The 18,189-nt window shown below is 38.3% G+C and overlaps 1 protein-coding gene across 10 annotated transcripts in view; it reads left to right on the top strand.

The window, feature by feature from the left end:
• Positions 1-18,189, top strand: part of OSBPL6 (oxysterol binding protein like 6) — a 236,062-nt gene that overhangs the window by 192,608 nt on the left and 25,265 nt on the right. For 4 of the 10 annotated variants that reach the window (XM_006151663.3, XM_006151661.3, XM_006151660.3 and 1 more), the window contains 4 exons: positions 2,977-3,110; positions 3,885-3,908; positions 13,697-13,804; positions 16,019-16,156. In XM_006151663.3, the coding sequence (XP_006151725.1) occupies positions 2,977-3,110; positions 3,885-3,908; positions 13,697-13,804; positions 16,019-16,156 (404 nt within the window). The remainder of the gene's footprint in view (positions 1-2,976; positions 3,111-3,884; positions 3,909-13,696; positions 13,805-16,018; positions 16,157-18,189) is intronic. The other 6 variants (XM_006151664.3, XM_014589014.2, XM_006151662.3 and 3 more) reach the window with 2 other exon arrangements.

Here is an 18,189-nt window from a genome sequence, read left to right as displayed (position 1 = left end):
TATGTCTCCAAAATGGCATAAAAATAGCAACCATGTACATGAAAACTTACTCAATTTCACTAGTCATTAGGGAAATACAAGTCAAAAAATCTATGAGATAATACCTCATACCTGGGAGGATAGCTGTTATCAAAAAGGAGATGACAAGTGTTGGTGCTGGGTGTGGAGAAAAGGAAACCCTTGTACATTTTTGGTGGGACTATAAACTGGTACAGCCATTATGGAAAACAGTTTGGAGGTTCCTAAAATTAAAACTAGAACTACCATTTGACCCAGTAATCTCTCTTCTGGATATATACCCAAAAGAAACACAGCCACCACCTTATAAAGATAAGCACAAACTCATGTTCACTATAGTGTTATTCATAATAACCAAACAGTGGAAACAAACTAGGGATCCATCAGTGGACAAATGGATAGAGAAACTGTGATACATACACCCAGACACACACACACACACACACACACACACACACACACACGTACACATTATTTAGACTTGAAAGAAAATAGGAAATTGGGACCAGCAAGTGAGATGGTGGTTAAGGTGGCTGGATTTCCACATGGTTGACTATAGTTCTAGTCCTGGACCTGGCAGCTTGCTTTCTCACTTTCTCTTTCTTTCCCTGTCTCTTCCTGGTGAGTGCACTTGCCCTGTAGCAAAATTAAAAGATAAATAAATCAATAAATAAAATTTAAAAAAAGTTTCTTTGAAAAAAATAAAGACGGAATCTTGCCATAATATAGAAGGACCTAAAAGACATTATGTTAAGTGAAATAAACCAGACACAGAAAGAAAAATATTTCACAACCTCTCTTATACATGGAATCAAAAAAAGAAAGTTAGAGTCAGCTATGTCATGTCATGGTGTTTAAGGTGGCTGGATCCCATACGGTTTGAGTTCCGAACCCAGTAACTTGAAAGACACACCAGGTGAATTTGTGTGCATGCCCAAAATTCCAAAAGGAGAGAGAAATGACGAAGAAGGGATTGCCATGTGGCCACTCTCCAGGGGGGATACTTTCTTACTTTTTCTCTTTCTCTGTCTCTCTGTCTCTCTCCCGAGAGCACACATGCCCTCTGGCAAGGTTGAGATTTTTTTTTTTTTTTGGAGAGATTTTCACTGTAGGGCGCGTGCGCTCGCCAGACAGACAGAGAGAGACATAGAGACAGAAAGCGAGAAATCACCCCCCAGGGGGGATGATCACGCCGCAATCCCTTCTCCTCCATTCTCCTCTCGGGATCTTGGGCATGCACGCACACGCGCCCGGCGTGAGTTTTAAGCCACCGGGTCCGGGGCACGAACCGCGGTCGAGTACGTGGGAGTCCAGCGACATAGCCATTACGCTAACTGCTGGTTCCCGAGATTTTTTTTTTTTAAAGTCAAATGTATAGTAACTTCAGAGTCAGAAATTAGGGAAAGGTTGGAAGTGGGGAAAAATAGATCAGTGGATACAAAGTAGCAAATATGTAGGATGAACAAGTCAAATCATCTAATATACAACATAAGGACTATAATTAACAGCTGTGTATTTTATTAAAGACTTTCACTAAACGAGTAGTTTTTGTAATTTGAAATTAAAGACTGTCTCTGATGTAAGTTTTTAGGTATGTAGAAAATGGGAGAGGGCTTATTGTTGCATTTAAATCAAAGGCTTTTGAAATCAAGATATTCCTAGCTGATATGCCAGTCCCAGAGTGCAATGGTCAAGCCCTGAGAATAAGAAGTCAGATCATAAATGGCCAACTGTGGATCAAATCCCAGTCATATCAACTAGAAAAACATGCCGGGTATGAGTGCATGCCTGCTCAAAATCCTGACAGGACGGAGAAATGGAGGAAAAGGGATTGTGGCATAATCATGCCCTACTGGGGGCTCTCTTTGTCTCTCACATGAGTGCACACACATCCTAGCAATTAAAAACAAAAAGATATTTTTGGCTGAGAAAGTAATGCAAGTGCTGTTCTTAAGACCAAACCATTTTCCACCCCCATGAAAACTGTCAGAACTTCTAGATCAGGTACTTATTTTATGTTTGTAGGACTCATAAAATGCTCCTTTTGGGGTACACAGCTTTGGGAAATAATGTTTAGGTAGTCCAAAATGATTTTTTTTTTTTTTTGGAGAGGTTTTCGCTATAGGACACTTGCGCTTGCCAGAAAGACAGAGATAGACAGAGAGATAGAAAGCAAGAAATTACCCCCCAGGGGTGATGGCCACACCACAATCCCTTTTCCTTCATTCTTCTCTCAGGATCTTGGGCACACACGCACACACACCTGATGTGAGTTTAAGCCACCGGGTCCAGGACTCGAACCGCAGTCGACTACATGGGATTCCAGCGACATAGCCATTACGTTAACTGCTGGTCCCCAAAATGATTTTTGAAACTTCATAGTACACAAAACTGCTCAAATATTATCATTGAATATGGCAATAAAACTTGTACATTTTCCTTCTAGATATTATAAATTTCTAAATATTGATATTTAGAACTAATATTTTTATTTTCATTCTTTCTTTTTTAAAGTCAAGATCTGACTATTTTACTATACTTCTTCCTTGGGTCCCCAAGTAGCTGGGACTATAAGTGCACCACCACTACACGTAGTTTTGGGGGTGGGCTAGAAATGGAACCCAGGCCTCCCACGCAGCCTCAGTCTGCTGAGAAATGGCATCAACTAGCACATGCTACCACTGCTGGGCCTGATACTGATATTTTACAAGCTGCTTCCAATCTTTGTTGGCTTGTCTGGTATGAAATACCAATATTTTCACCCTGCTTAATTACTCTTACCATATTTGTTCTGAGTATGGACATTCTGATCTCATTTTAAGACCAATTTTTAATTACACTGTAAAGAGTATTTCCAGAAAATATCTATGAATAAGTTAAAGTCCTGAAAAGGTCATCATTTTGTATAATCTTTCCGGATACATTTGATATTTGTTTCTCTCTTTTCTCCCTGCCCAGTGCATTCTCTTCTGAAGTCTGCATTTAATAGCATAGCTATAGAGAAAGAAAAGCTGAAGCAGATGGTTTCCGAGCAGGATCACAATAAAGGCCACAGCACACAGATGGCACGGCTCCGACAGTCACTGTCTCAGGTAAAGAGGCGTTTGTTTTCCTCTGCATGACCAGCTCCCAACCCTGGCAGGCAAGCGATGGAGATGGTCAGTCTTAGAGATGACACATTTCCTTGAAGTCCTCTCAAGACCTTAAAGTGTCAGTCTTACATTTTATTATATTTCTTTCCAAAAATGTCAAGGTAAGAATGAACATAAACCAACCATGATTGCAAGCATGTAATTATTATTTCAGCTAATTGAATACTTAATATCTCTGTACAGCCATTGATAAGATAGCCGTTAGTTTTGGTGAAGGAATCATGCATTTATATGACCTACATACCTGAAATGTGTTCCAGAATATATGCAGTCCAATGGTAAATAGAACAGATCTACTAGATTTTCCACACTTAATATGCTTTCCACTTAGAATACATTTTAATCTGTTGAAAATACCAATTACTATTACCCATTTTTTCGTTTCTGATGTGCACTCTTGGGATTTTTCCTTCTAGCTAAGTTATGCTGCCTCAAGCCAGGCTTTTGTATTTCAATATATATTATACAGTTGATCTTATTAATACTAATTATCTCCCTATGTATATCAAAGTTGAAATTTCTGATAAAAATTCTGTAAAGCTGCAGTTATCCATTTTTTTACACTGAATACTTCCCCTAAAGTACATATTTTCTGCAGTTAGTTTATAAATGTGCTTATTTTTATCCTTTGAGAATTCAATCTTGTTCTGTAATTTTGTGTGAGAACTTGGTGTTTATATGAAATATTGTTCACTTCCTGGTGCCTTGGATCAGAGTGAAGGAGCAAGCAAATCCTGGGTAAGTGGTCCTCCATGTGGATCAGGTCCTGCTTGAATGGTTTACCTGAGTCCCTAACAACTAAACTTGACCCGTATCCCTGTGTTTCATGTACCTGAGCTGTTGGCGTGTTCTCAGTGTTGAGTTTCACGTTATGGAGTGCTTTATCTGGGCCGCACTTTCTGCATTCACCATAAACTCTGTCAGCAGAGGTGCGTGGGCTGCTTCAGTGCAAAACAAGGGGGCTCAGGAGCATGAGCATTTCAAGCGGCAGCTGTTTGGCCTATCTGCAGAGGGCTTTCTTCCTAGGAACTCTAATGGGTTTTGCCTGGAGTCTTCATATATCACGTAGTTGTTGGACACTCATCTGACATGAGTCTGTCTTCCAAATCATTACTTTGAAAGGATGAATCCAAAAGATCAGACCAATGGTTGAGTAAATGGTGAATGTCGTCTTGTAAAGACATAAAATACACTCCCCCCCACAATGTTTGTTATGTTTCCTCCAGATGTATTTAATGATAGAGGCTTAGAGACATTAGTCAAGTTTGTACTAAAAAAAAAAAGAAAAGAAAAGAAAACGTGTTTCTTGCTTGCTTGCTTGCTTTTATTTGCTTGTGAATAAGAGAGAAGATAACAGATCCAGGTTGTGGCTTCAGGTGAGGTTGGAAATGACTGTGAAGAGAAATTTTAACACAGACACTGTTTGTTCATTCATTTATTCATTGAATCTTATTCAGCTAACTATAAACTAAGTGTTGCACAAGGCGTGGAACACCAGTATAAAAGTGGTCCTAGCCATGTTCCCAGGGAGCTCATGATGTGATTAGTGAGATGAGCAGTGTTTCCCAGCAAGTATTTAAATGGACCACACTGTAGTCCATTCAGGGTGGTGCATAGGTGGTACAAATCTCCAGGTTATTCAGAAGAATGGGAGATCCTTAAGCTGAGAGCAAAGCCACAGGTCAGGATTCATGGATGAATGAGGCCTTGAATAGAGCTTTAGTAAGCAGCAGCTCATAAAGGAAGGACCTGATGATAACGTTATAGAAGTAACAAGAAAAAAAGGAAAATTACATACATTGTGCATTCCTTGAGTTAAAATATTTCCCTCTCTTGTCAGAATACATTTATTTATATTTAAAATTAGGCCTCCATAGTTTTGTTTGTCATATTTAATGTTTTCTCAATCATGAAGTTCAGTTCTATCCTCTAAAGATAAATAATTTTGGACTTATTATAAAGACTATTGTATCCTATCCCCTGGATAATTCAGTGCTTGCAGATGTGTGTTTTCACACCATTTTGGCTATGTTCACTTTCTGTGTTTGTCCATACCTGCCCATTGGGCCAGTTGTACCCTCTCTGGCCATCTGTTCCCATCACCTCTAAGGCTGGATACTTGGAAATCATCAGTTGCTTGGGTGTTTAAGTTTACTGACAGTTCACTCCATTCTAGTGAAACTGTGGTTAAACCACCAAAGAGGTGTGTAGTGTATGGCAGGTAGCTCATAGTGACTGAAGAATGAGATAAACAAGGAAGAATTACTCTAAGAGTAGATATTTAAGTAGGTGGAAACCAGCTTACTAAAGATCACACAAAGAAGTTTAGATTTATCCTATTAATGATGGGAAAAGCTTATACATTTTTAACTTGTGAATGATACTGCCAGGAACTGAAACTAATTCTGCATAGTTCTGTTTATTAGAAAGATTATTATGGTACAGTAAGAAGGATGATAGACTTACAGTAAAACTAGTTGAATAGACTCTAATGATATTTGAGATGGTATTCCTGAACTGAAAAAATGGCAGCATGGGTAGAAGAAGAGGATGAATTCAAAGACCCTGAAGAGGGAGAATCAGCTTGGCCTAGAGATCAGCATTATGTCAGAAAAGGACAAGAAGGTAGAGTCAAGACAAGACAAGGTTTTTACTTGCATAGTTGGATATACAGCATGTAAGAGTGAACAGATATGGGGACCAGCAGATGGCATAGTTCCATCATTGGATTCCCACATGACTGACTACAGTTCAAATGCCAGACCTGGTGGCTTAAAACTCACACACATTTTCGGTGTGTGTGTGTGCGTGCCCAAATTCCTGAGAAGAGAATAGATGAGAAGGGATTGAAGCATGGCCATCCCTGCTGGGGGAGGGGGAATTTCTTGCTGTCTCTCTGCCTCTCTGTCTCTTTCTGTCTCTCCAACAAGTGCACGTGCCCTATAGCAAAAATCTCTCTTCAAAAAGGTGAAAAAATATGAAATAGTTTATGGACATGAGACAGTTGAACTTTCTCTGTTCTCTATGTTTTTATATTTGTTTAATTTCACATTGTAGTGTAATTTTAAGTAGCCTAAATATATCTTTGGTCCATATTTGATGTCATCAGTTAAACTTCAAGACATTTTTTCCATGACCCATTACCAACCCAGGTATCCCCCAGAGAGGGAAGAAGGAAAAGAGACTATATTTAAGTAACTTCTTCAAGTAGTCTAGAATTTTTCAAGCATGTGTTTTATTTTACATAAGTCTTTTTTTTGGAGAGGTTTTTGCTATAGGGCTCGTGCGCTTGCCAGACAGACAGAGAGAGACATAGAGACAGAAAGCGAGAAATCACCCCCAGAGGGGATGGTCACACCGCAATCCCTTCTCCTCCATTCTCCTCTCGGGATCTTGGGCACGCACGCACATGCGCCCGGCGTGAGATTTAAGCCACCGGGTCCGAGACGCGAACCGCAGTCGACTATGTGGGAGTACAGCGACATAGCCATTTATGCTAACTGCTGGTTCCCTATTTTACATAAGTCTTAATTGACATACGTGTAATGATTAAAATGCTGCTTTTAATAAGTCTTTTAAGTTCTTTTAAGTCTAACTCAGCAAATCCTGTCATTCTTTTAGAAGGCATATAGAATATAAAATACATGAAATTAGCATTCTTCACTACAAACGCAGCATAAATTTGGTACTGCTTTGAGCAAATAACGATTTGTAAGGCTGGACAGTCTCATGAATTCATTTTCTGAGATAATATTCCTTTCTTGATCTGTTTGCATACAAACACATAAATAATTCTGTATTTTACCCTCATCAAACTTTCACACCTGAGAGGCAAGATGGGCGTTGGACCAAGCTCATAGGACAGCACATTTTATATGGCATCTGTTATAATGATTTTATTTTACATTAGCTATAATTTCATGTCCTGTTTAATGTATAACTCAAACACCAAAATCAAATAGTATTTAATAAGAGTAAGGCAACATAAGCACCCTAGACTACCATAATAATAAAAGATTCTACTTGAGTCAATCGTCAACATACTACACTCTATCACTATATTAGTTATATTAGTTTGATTCCTTTCCCCAGAATTTGTGCACAGCTCATGCTAAATGCTGTGGGAGTTGGGTTCATATAAATGTGAGTAATGGAATATGATCTATCCACTTCGGCTAGAATAACTGTATTTCATTAAATCAACATGTCATCAGTTGTTAGATGTACTGGCATTATGTGCATCATTTTATATATTACCGAGAAAGAAAAAAGCACTAAGTGCTTCAGAGGTGCTAAATATAAGAGAAAATGTGCATCTTGGAATCAATGAAATATAGTATGTATGAGAATGTAAGCCAAAAAATGGTGTAAGGCATATATTGTAGTAACATAATTTTAAAACCCTAATCATAGTATCTATCATCCTGCCTGTCCACAATATTTCACACACCCAAAATAAATAACATTGATGGGAACCAGCCAGACGCCTAGTGGTTGATAGATTTAGAACCCACATGGCCAACCATGTGGTTTGAGTCCTGGACCTGGCAGCTTGAAAAACTCATCAGGTGCATGTGTGTGTGTGTGCCCAAAATCCCAACAGGAGGGAGAAATTGGAGGAGATGGGGTTGTGGCAGGACCACTCCCCATGGAGAGTACTTCTTCCTTCCTCTCTCAGTCTCTCTCTAGTACACACACCCTCTGGCAAGTTACAAATAATTCTGTTAATAAGTAACATTGATAGGATAAAACCTCCAAGTACATTTGTTTTTTCCTGAATTTCACAGTTTCTTGACACTTGGCCAAGTTTGTTGTGTATAAAAATATTCTTCATAGAGTCTTTTACATTTTATTTTTAAAAACCATCGAAATTGCTATTGCATTGGACATAATTAGATGATACAAGGGTCTTCAAAAAGCTTGTGGAAAATGTGTATTATGAAAAAACTATACATGGATTTCAAGAAAAATTACAACAAAATAAACTTGCTCTTTAATTCCATTTTTCATTGACTTTTTCAAAGTTTCCGTATATTTGTTAAAGGCCTTAAAAAGTTTTCACTCTTTGTCCTTGTGGGTACACAGCTGATGTGTCTGGCCTAAGAAAGTAATGTAAAATATAGAAAACAATTATGCACATAAATGTTCACTGGCAGCATTATTTATACTACAAAAAAATCAATAACAGCATAAATGCTCAATAATAGGAAATAATTGCCCATTATGCAACTGTTAACATTATGCCTGTTGAAGAGTTTGCAACATAAAACAAATGCTGATTTGCAAAGGATAAGTGGCAGATAAACTATGCATCCATTAAATAATCTGAAAAATTGCACAGGAAAAAGCTAAAAAGAAATAGACCACATTACTCACAGTTTGGTAATTAGGGGTAAATTTCTAAAAATATTTTTCTAATTTTTGCATTTTTCTAAACATACTATCATAGTTTTGTCTTGTTTTAGTTGAACAAAAATAGAGGTTTATGAGAGACACTTAGGATTAGTTTTGTTTGTTTGTTTCTTTTTACCCTTTGAGAGGTTTTTGCTATACGGTGCGTGCACTTGCTGAAAAGACAGAGAGACAGAAAGCGAGAAATCAACTGCCAGGAGAATGGCCACATTGCAATCCCTCCTCCTCCATTCCCCTCCTGGGATCTTGGGCATGCACACACACGTGCCTGGCGTGAATTTAAGCCACCGGGTCTAGGACTCGAACTGCGGTCAACTACATGGGAGTCCAGCGACATAGCCATTACGCTAACTGCTGGTTCCCAGGATTTGGTTTTTGACAGCTCTAGCTTTGACAGTTTCTGTACTCATTTTCTCACTCTTTTTGAACTAGTTTTACTTTTCTCCAGAGGGTTCAAATTTATGATGATTCCATCTTCCATATGTTTCATATCCTTCTCAAGCCATCAGACTTCCTTGATTCTTTCAGAGACCCTACCCATCCATTTAGTAAGATGGTTATGAAAGAGTTTCACTCAGTCTATGACAAACTCTCATCCATTGTCTGCAGGACTAATGGATAGTAGTTACTAGCTAAAGAGGGGGGCCAGCAGGTGACATAGTGGTTATAGCACTGGACTCCCACATGGCTGACCATGATTCGAGTCCCGGATCTGGCGGCTTTCTCTCTCTCTCTCTCTCTCTCTCCTTCTCTCTCTCTCGGTGAGCACACGTACCCTATGCAAATGATCAAAACAACAACAATAATAAATAAGTTTTTTTTTTGAGAATAGCTAAGGAGGCAGGGATTTAGGTCATTGATTCTGGCTTTTATCATAACTTCTTCTATATATTGAGAAGGAACCGTGTGTTTCTTGAGTATATTAAACTTGAATGTGTATGAGAGATGGAAAGCATGGGGAAAGAAGCATGCATATGGAGTATTTAGTGCAGCCCGACTTCACTAAAGCAAGTAGCAAGAGTACGCATGAAACCTGCTTAGCAAATAATCTAGACACAATTCCTAGCTTCAGGATGCTTCTTTCCTGTTAGGTCTTTGGTCCTATGTACCATTAATAGAATGATATTATAAGGCTCCTTAGCTTTCTTGTACTCTGGCTGGCACTATTAGCTGGTGGTCTGCCTCCTTTTTCCTTGCCATTCCACTATTCATTCTCCTTGGGTACCTTCCCTGTAAAGGGGCCACCTTTGGGCCCCTTTTCATTAATTATTACTACTACCATCATTTCACTAAATATCCCTGTATTCCTCAATGCTTCCAAGGCTTCCCAGGTCACATTATGGAGGAAATAGTTGAGTGGCAGGGAGGAAAATAATAAATGTGCACATGTGCACCACAAAGCTTTGGCACTTGGCTGTAGCAAACCTCCACAACAGTCTGTATGAGCACGGCAAAAGGAGGCGCCAGCCCCAGTAAGATGCACAGAACGGGCTGTTGCATGCTCAGTGGTCTGCGTACCTTCCACCTTTGGGGCTGCCACAATAGGAATAATATTTCTTTCCATGCTTTTTATGCTTTTTAACCACTTTTTCCTACCACTGCATATATATTACTAAGAAGATTATTCTTTTTAACTCTTAGCTTTGAATTCAACATGCTTAGCATCTAGTTTGACATAGTAGAAGCAAAACTGAGTCTTGTACTTCAATTCCAAAAATGATTAAAATAAGAACTAATAAAATATATTACCATATACTTATAAATAGAAACAAACTCTTCTTTTCGCACAGTGTAATATTTTGACAGTAAGTTGTAATTCTTTTCCGATAGTGGTAAACGATGATAGATCCTTAGTTTTTAGGATTAGCAATAACTTTTTCACATTTAGTTTTGAAGATTGAAAAATTAAAATGAAAAAACTTTACTGTGAAAGTATTAAAGAATAAAAATACTTTTAATATTCTTTATCTCAGTTAGAAATACCGTAACTAAGATTTTTCTTATTTACCCTCCTGTGATCCTTCCCCACCAGTTGAGGAGAGAACAGGGTTTCAGCAATAAGTATCAAATAACATTGGTAACAAAATCCTCTCATCACATCATTCCATTGAATGTTGAAGTAAAGTTTGTACATAATGTAAAAATATTTTACGTCCATATCAGAGAGCCCAATACTTAGGATTAGCCCCTTGAAGTACCAAAATTCCCATTAATTATAAGCATCACTGGGACCAGCAGTTAGCATAATGGCTATGTCGCTGGAGTCCCATATAGTCGACCACGGTTCGAGTCCCAGACTGAGTGGCTTAAAATCATGCCGGGCGCATGTCCATGTGTGCCCAAGATCCCAAGAGGAGAATGGAGGAGAAGGGATTGTGGAGTGGTCATCCCCCTGGGGGGTGATTTCTCGCTTTCTGTCTCTCTGTCTCTGTCTTTCTGGTGAGCGCATGCACCCTGTAGCAAAAACCTCTCCAAAAAAAAAAAAAAAAAAAAGATAAGCATCACAAAATCCCCAAATTCAGAATTATTTTATACTATTCTAGAACAGTAGGTGATCTTCATCAGGATAACTAAGAGACACTGTGAGATCCTTACTTAATATTTCAGTCCACTTTGAAAGGGACTTTAAAGACTATCCAGTGTAACTCCCTTATTTTTTTACCCAAAGAAACTGAGGCCTAGAGAAGTTAAGCAGGCCAAGACCACTTAATTATGAGATGAGGAGAATATGTTCTTCTGACTCCCAAACCAGGATTTTTTATATTTCATATCATGTCCGAAAAAAGGATAAATAATGTATAGTTGAAAAGTGTTTTAGGGGCCAGGCCATAGACTGATGGTTAAGGCGGCTGCATCCCATGTGGCAGACATGCGGTTCAAGTCCCAGACCAGGCAGCTTGAAAAATACGCAGGGCATATGTATGTGCATGTACAAAATCCCAAAAGAAGGGAGAAGTGGAGATGAGATTGCAGCCTGACTATGCCCCATGAGAGGTGCTTCCTCACTTTCTCTCGCTGTATCTCTCTCTCTCTCTCTCTCTCTCTCTCAACTGCAAATGCCCTCTAGCAAATTTAACTCATTCCCTATTAATATTAGAGGATAGAGATTATCTTGTGTACTCTTTATGTATAACTGGCAGAGTCACATTTAATGAATATTGGATGAGAGTTTAAATAATTTTTTAACAACCAAAGAAAACTTTCCTTATAAACAGCAAACCTATGTTTAAAATTCCCACCTAAAGAAAACTATTATTTATTCTTGCCCTTGAGTTTTTGTGGTGTTCTTTCATTAACATCAATTTGGAGGAGCCATTAGTTAAGGTTTCTATAAAACCCTCAGGTCAAGACGGTGATTCACAACTTAAACTATCAAACGACTTACCCTGAGACCTTCCACTTATGTGGCGGCAAAGTAGATCTGGTTCCAAATGATTCAGTAACTAAGAAAAATTTCCATATATTTATAGACAGAGAAATAATGAAAGAACAATTAGGTATGTCTATGTAGTCACAAAGGATAGTGATAATGAGCTTTTTTTTTTTCCTCAAATCCTAAGTGTTTGAGATTTTGCTCCAAGAAAAATTATCCTAAGCACTTTTTCAGGGTGAAAAGATATTAAGATTCTTCCTTTAAGGCACATAGGTTACCTACCAACATAATTACCATTGTTCTAACACATCTCTGTTTTTTTCAGATGGCCAGAGATAACTTCTTTCCATCCCCTAAAGTAATGACTGTAGAATTTGTATCCATCTTTAGTCCGTTAGTACTTGGAAGCTCACCAGACCAAGTGTGTTGTCTGACTTATTTTACAAACTGATCTAAATCCTCAAAGAGCAAAAGCTGGATTGAAGGAAGGGAAAGTATGAGGACCAGGAGAGAGAGAGGAGAGAAGAGGCTCTTGTATGCTCCATGCTCAAAGAGTATCTGCTTGTTCAATGCAAGTGCAGAGTTTGATTACTTATATATACCCTGAGGATTTCAGTAGGCACAGAGTTATAAGTACAGTCTTGTACTTGTGTACGGATAGACTTACAGTACTCATTGACTTGAATAAAGCAGAATGCCCATTCCCTAGGGCAAATGCCTTATTTAGTAAGCCCGGAGATTTATCTTCTACTCTAAAACATCCATTTCCATCTTCTAATTGTCTATCTTAATGGGAAGGAAAGGAGTTGCCCACATTTTCATTGGGTTTTGACCTTACAAAGATATTTTTCTTGAGGCTTGATATAATTCCAGTTAGTTGCAACTGTCTTATATAAGTGGAACATGCTCTCATGCATCAATGTGATAAGTTACCAGAGGATTCACTGTTCCTCTGTTTAGAGGGTCTGTGTGGGAAGCCTATGTTTATGCAAAGCTGTTCTCTGGTGGCAAATGTAGTTGCTGCACATATAAACTGTGTTATAGCAAGTAGTATTTGATTGATGTTAACTAAAGGTATGTCAAAAGCAGTGTGATGTAGAAAACTCGGAGTTAGTGTTTTTTCTGTGTTGTGTTTTTTATGAGCGTTGTCAATGTCTACACTATTCAGTGAAGGCACCTTTTGGTGAGTTCTACTGCACTGCCATATGTAAGAATTATGTGCTCGTGGGAAATGAAAATCCAGTACAGCCGTTTTCTTTAACCAGACTAAAGTATTATTATATAAACTAAAGTTCATTCATGGTTCATTCCATTTTCAAGTAATTTTTAAAATAATTATCCAGCTTTGAAAAATTCCCCAACTCTAGAAATTATGACAAAAAAAAATTAAAGAAATCAACAGTTTTTACTCCAGGCTACAAAAGTAATATATATGTGGTGGTAGTCTGGGTTTAGATTTAATGGGCCTGACTCTAAAGGAGAGACAAATTCCATGAATCATTTTTAGGAAGTCTTTCAGCCCACTAACCTACCAAGTAGTGATTTTATATTACAAAAAAACTAAAACCTTAGTTCTGAGCTATTTATTTCCTTCTTACCAATAGGATTTGGTCCATGGTGATTCCTAAAGTTAGAGCTAAGAACATCAAGACTGTGTTGTCTTACGTTGTACTGTGCACTTGTTTTGTTTTATGCTTGCTTATTAACTTGAAATTACATGTGTGCTTTTCATTATTTTAAGGCACTCAACCAGAATGCTGAACTAAGGAGTCGGTTGAACAGAATACATTCAGAGTCTATTATTTGTGATCAGGTTGTCAGTGTAAATATTATTCCTAGCCCTGATGAGGTAAGGCTCATTTCTAATAGCTGGAGTACTTGTTTTATAGCATCTCACTCCACCACATGTTTTTATTTTTATCCAGTTCTCTCACTGTTAATGAATGTTAAATGTCCATGCTGCTGACAGGTTAGGGTTCTTTGGAGTAAAGGATGTACATGGGCTCGACATTCTTTATCCTTGGTGATCAGCATCTATTTTCATTCGTTCCTGTATTCGCCCGCTGCCACCGAATACTGACTTTGTATATGTACTGCGGTTGGTTCATTTTCTGTGCCTGTCCCATTCTTCATTTGAAATGTTCATTACCATCAACGGCCAATGAAAGGTTGGAGAACACATGGCGAACTGAGACGCTGCTAAATAAAGGTTCTCTTGAATATTGTTTTGAAAGCCCTTTCTGAGGAGAGAAGTCACCTGACCTTGCTAAGATAATACTAATGGTGCTGCTGTAGCTGCCACTGCTAATAGCTAATAGCTAACCCGTGTCCAGGGAAAGCTAACTAACTGTGTGTTAAGGTGTTAGCTGACCATGTTGCATGTGGTAGCTCATTTGACACTCTCAGCAACCCTCTGAGGTACATGGTATTATTACTTCTTTATATTGGCAAAATGGTCAGAGACTAGAAGAATATTGAGTTGGGGCAAACTTAAGTGTATCATTCTCTTTCTGACTCTTTATAAAATTGTTGTTTTATAGCCATGTAATATTAGAGTAACAGTAATATTAGAGCTTTATGGGGTCAGCAGGTGATGCAGTGGTTAAGGCACTGGACTTCCATGTGGCCGAACACGGTTCAAGTCCCAGACCCAATAACTTGAAACTGATGCTGAGTGTGTGTGCATACGTGCCCCAAATTCCAAGAGAATGGAAAAGAAGGGATTGCAGCATGGTCATTCCCCCTTAAGGGGTGATTTCTCACTTTCTTTATCTGTCTCTCCAGTGAGCGCACGCACCCTACGGCAAAAATCTCTCTTAAAAACAAACAAAAAACAGAGCCTTATTTATAGTGATACTTGTGACAAAGTAAGAGTTCTAAGACCAAAGTTATATTTGCACCAAAATCACTTTTTTCTAGAATTCTACAGGTGCGGGTGCTGTTACCTGTTTAGGAAATGTTATCCAAGGACAGCCTATCTTCAACTTAGGTTGCCCACCCCATGACTGTTCCTCTCCATGGGCCCTGTGATCTCTAGTCACACTTAACATCCACTCATTTCCCAGAATCTAGAAATATTTCTAAATTTGTCACTTAAAAAAATTCCAAAACCTCAGATAGAATTTTCTTTTCAATGTGAAATGTGCATTAGAATATACTATCTACAAAATAGTTCTCATATATTTTACTGATTGAAACTTAAATAGCTTCCTTGAAAACAGTATTTATTACTTATTGAATAAAATACCATTTGAAACAAAGTTCAATACTCCAGTCATGTGTTTCATAGGTTGAAATTTATGACCAAATTAGAAATTGACTTTTATATATTCTGTCTCAAAAATTAGCCTTCTGGGGTCAGCAGATGGCATGGTGGTTAAGGTATTGGATTTCACATGGCCGACTGCAGTTTGAGTCCTGTGCCAGGGGGTATGAAAATCATTGACAAATACTTGCATACATAAATAGGTGTTTAAAAAAATTAGTCTTGTAAGTTGTTTCCTTTTTAAAAAATTGTATTTATTCGACCAGATACACACACACAGAGAAAGGGGGGTGGTTTGAGAAAGCAAGCCACCAGGTCCAGGATTCAAACCGTGGTTAGCCATGTAGGACTATCCAACGCCTTCACCACCATGCCACCTGCTGGTCCTGTAAGTTGTTCCTTAACACATATTAATAGCTTCTACAAATACTTCTTGATGTTTAGTGTACTAGTTAGGATATGACTAGTAATGATAGGCTCAAGAATAGGGTTATGAACTTATTCTATCATCGATTCAGGATATTAAAAGAGGGTAACTTGGTAAATTCCACTTGCTATCAATTGTGCATAGATTTAACATCAAGTCATGGTGTCAACAGCTTTCAGCTATGCTTTTTATAGTCTTCCATTGTATTGGGAAAAAAACAGTGGTCTTTACTGAGCTGCAAGTGAAAATTACTTGTGGCCCCACTCAAAAGTTTACACATAGTGTTAGCTTCAAGAAATCTGACTAATTTCAAGGAGTAGAGGTTGTACCAGGGAAACTGCAATTATACTGTATTCTCCTCTTCTCCATAGGCTGGTGAGCAAATCCATGTTAGTCTCCCCCTGTCTCAGCAAGTAGCCAATGAGAGCCGCCTTTCCATGTCAGAGTCTGTCTCTGAGTTCTTTGATGCCCAAGAAGTTCTCCTCTCTGCAAGTTCATCAGAGAATGAGGTAAGGTTTTTTGATGTGTCGCTTTAGTTCATTACTAATGCTGCTAAACCAAAATAACTGGGCCTGCGTGATTTAATAAGAATGAAGGTTTATGTGGCTCATGATTTTGTTAAGTACAAAGGCCTGGAACCAACATCTGGCTACCACTGCTGTGTCACAGCCTGGTAGAGAGAAGCAGAAAGGTAAGCAGGCCCATGCAAGGAGAGAGAGTAACCTGTGGGCTATCCCCTTACTTTTATGACAACCCTCTTTTGTGGCAATTAACTCATTCCCATAAGAACAATAACTTATTCCCTCCTGCAAGATGGCATTAATCTATTCATTGGGGCGGGGTCCCTGTGATCCAGGCATCACCCACTCAGCCCCACCTCCTAAGGACCCTACCACCTCTCAATACCTTTACAATGAGCACCAAGCTTCCAGCACGTGAACTTCTGGAGGACAAAGCGTATCCAAATCATAGTACATGATAGTCTCTATTTATGATTATGAGTTTGGGTTAAAGAAAGTAAAATAGGGGCCAGAAGTTGGTGTGGTGTTTAAAGACACTGGACTCCCACATGGCCACCAAGTCCCAGGCCTGGTGGCTTTCTCACTTCCCCTCACTCTCTCTCTCTCTGTCTCTCTCTGATACAACTGGAAAATAATAATAATAATAATAATAATGATAAAGTTAAATAAAATAATTCTTTAAAAAAAGAAGTTAAAACTGGAACTTTTGGGTGAGTGTTTTATTTTTATAGCATAGTTAAATGCTCAAATCATAGTAGAACCAAGAGCATGTAAACTGTATTATTTCCTATTTACTGAGCACTTAACACTGCTGGGTACCAACTTAACAATCTTAAGTTTAATGTATAAAGAGAAAAATTCAGACAATTATTCTGACTTTATCCTTGATTCAAATTTTGTGATAACCAAATAATTGATAACAGAGTTTCTTCTATAGAATAAGAGACTAGATTATAAGTGTAGAAAGAATGAGAGAATTAGAAAATCACCATTCATACACAGAGAGAGAGAGAGAGAAAGAGAGAGACATATCTTTGCAGGGATATGAATTTGGACTTGGAGGGATAATGTCTAGCATATAATTTAGTTGCTTAATTATGGTTTTGGAGGTAACCACTGGCTACCATAAGAATTTTATTAGGAGAACCAGCAGTTAGCGTAACGGCTATGTCGCTGGAATCCCACATAGTAGACCACGGTTTGCGTCCCGGACCCAGTGGCTTAATGTGCGTGTGTGCCCAAGATTCTGAAAGGAGAATGGAGGAGAAGGGATTGCGGCGTGACCATCCCCCCGGGGGGTGATTTCTCGCTTTCTGTCTCTATGTCTCTCTCTGTCTGGCGAGCGCACGCGCCCTATAGCAAAAACCTCTCCAAAAAAAAAAAAAAAAAAATTTTATTAAATTTTTCTTCATGTTTATGAGTCTTGGCAAGATTTTGGGAACAAGGTACATCTTCCTTGGTCTTCTTGGTCAACAAATTTTGCAAAAATTAGATCTCTAACTGAAATTTAGTCAAGTGCATTTTGATTATTTTTTTCTCTTTTCAGCATGGAGGAAGAAGCCAAAACTGTTTCCTCCACAGCTGATTAGGAATTTTGTCATTTGGTATTGCAAGTCTGTACTGCATTTTTACAAAAACAAAAAATAAATGAAATTGTTGCTAAAATGGTATTTCCATATGCATAGAAATCATTTGGAAAGAAATATCCTGACAATTAGTAATAGTTATTTTTGGATGTGTGGGGCTATGAGAGATTTTAGAAATAAAAATCAAGTGGAAAAAAAGGAAATAATGAGTACATATTACTTTTATATGGGGGGAAAGTAAAATAGAATTCCTGTATCAGGTACTGAATTTGTCAGCATACCAGAGCAGGCATCTGCCTCACAAAATCTAAGGCATGCATTAATGGGTTCCCAGAAACTCCCATTCACAAGCTGGAGTGCTAGTTTAATTATTTGTAATAGTAATTGATACTATCAGACAGACAGAATAATCATTCGTGCTGATTAGTGCCTCTT

Source organism: Tupaia chinensis, unplaced genomic scaffold (assembly GCF_000334495.1).
Source record: "Tupaia chinensis unplaced genomic scaffold, TupChi_1.0 Scaffold000322_1, whole genome shotgun sequence".
Taxonomy (NCBI): Eukaryota; Metazoa; Chordata; class Mammalia; order Scandentia; family Tupaiidae; genus Tupaia; species Tupaia belangeri.
Note: the sequence above shows the minus strand (reverse complement) of the source record. Positions and strands in the feature narration are given on the sequence as shown.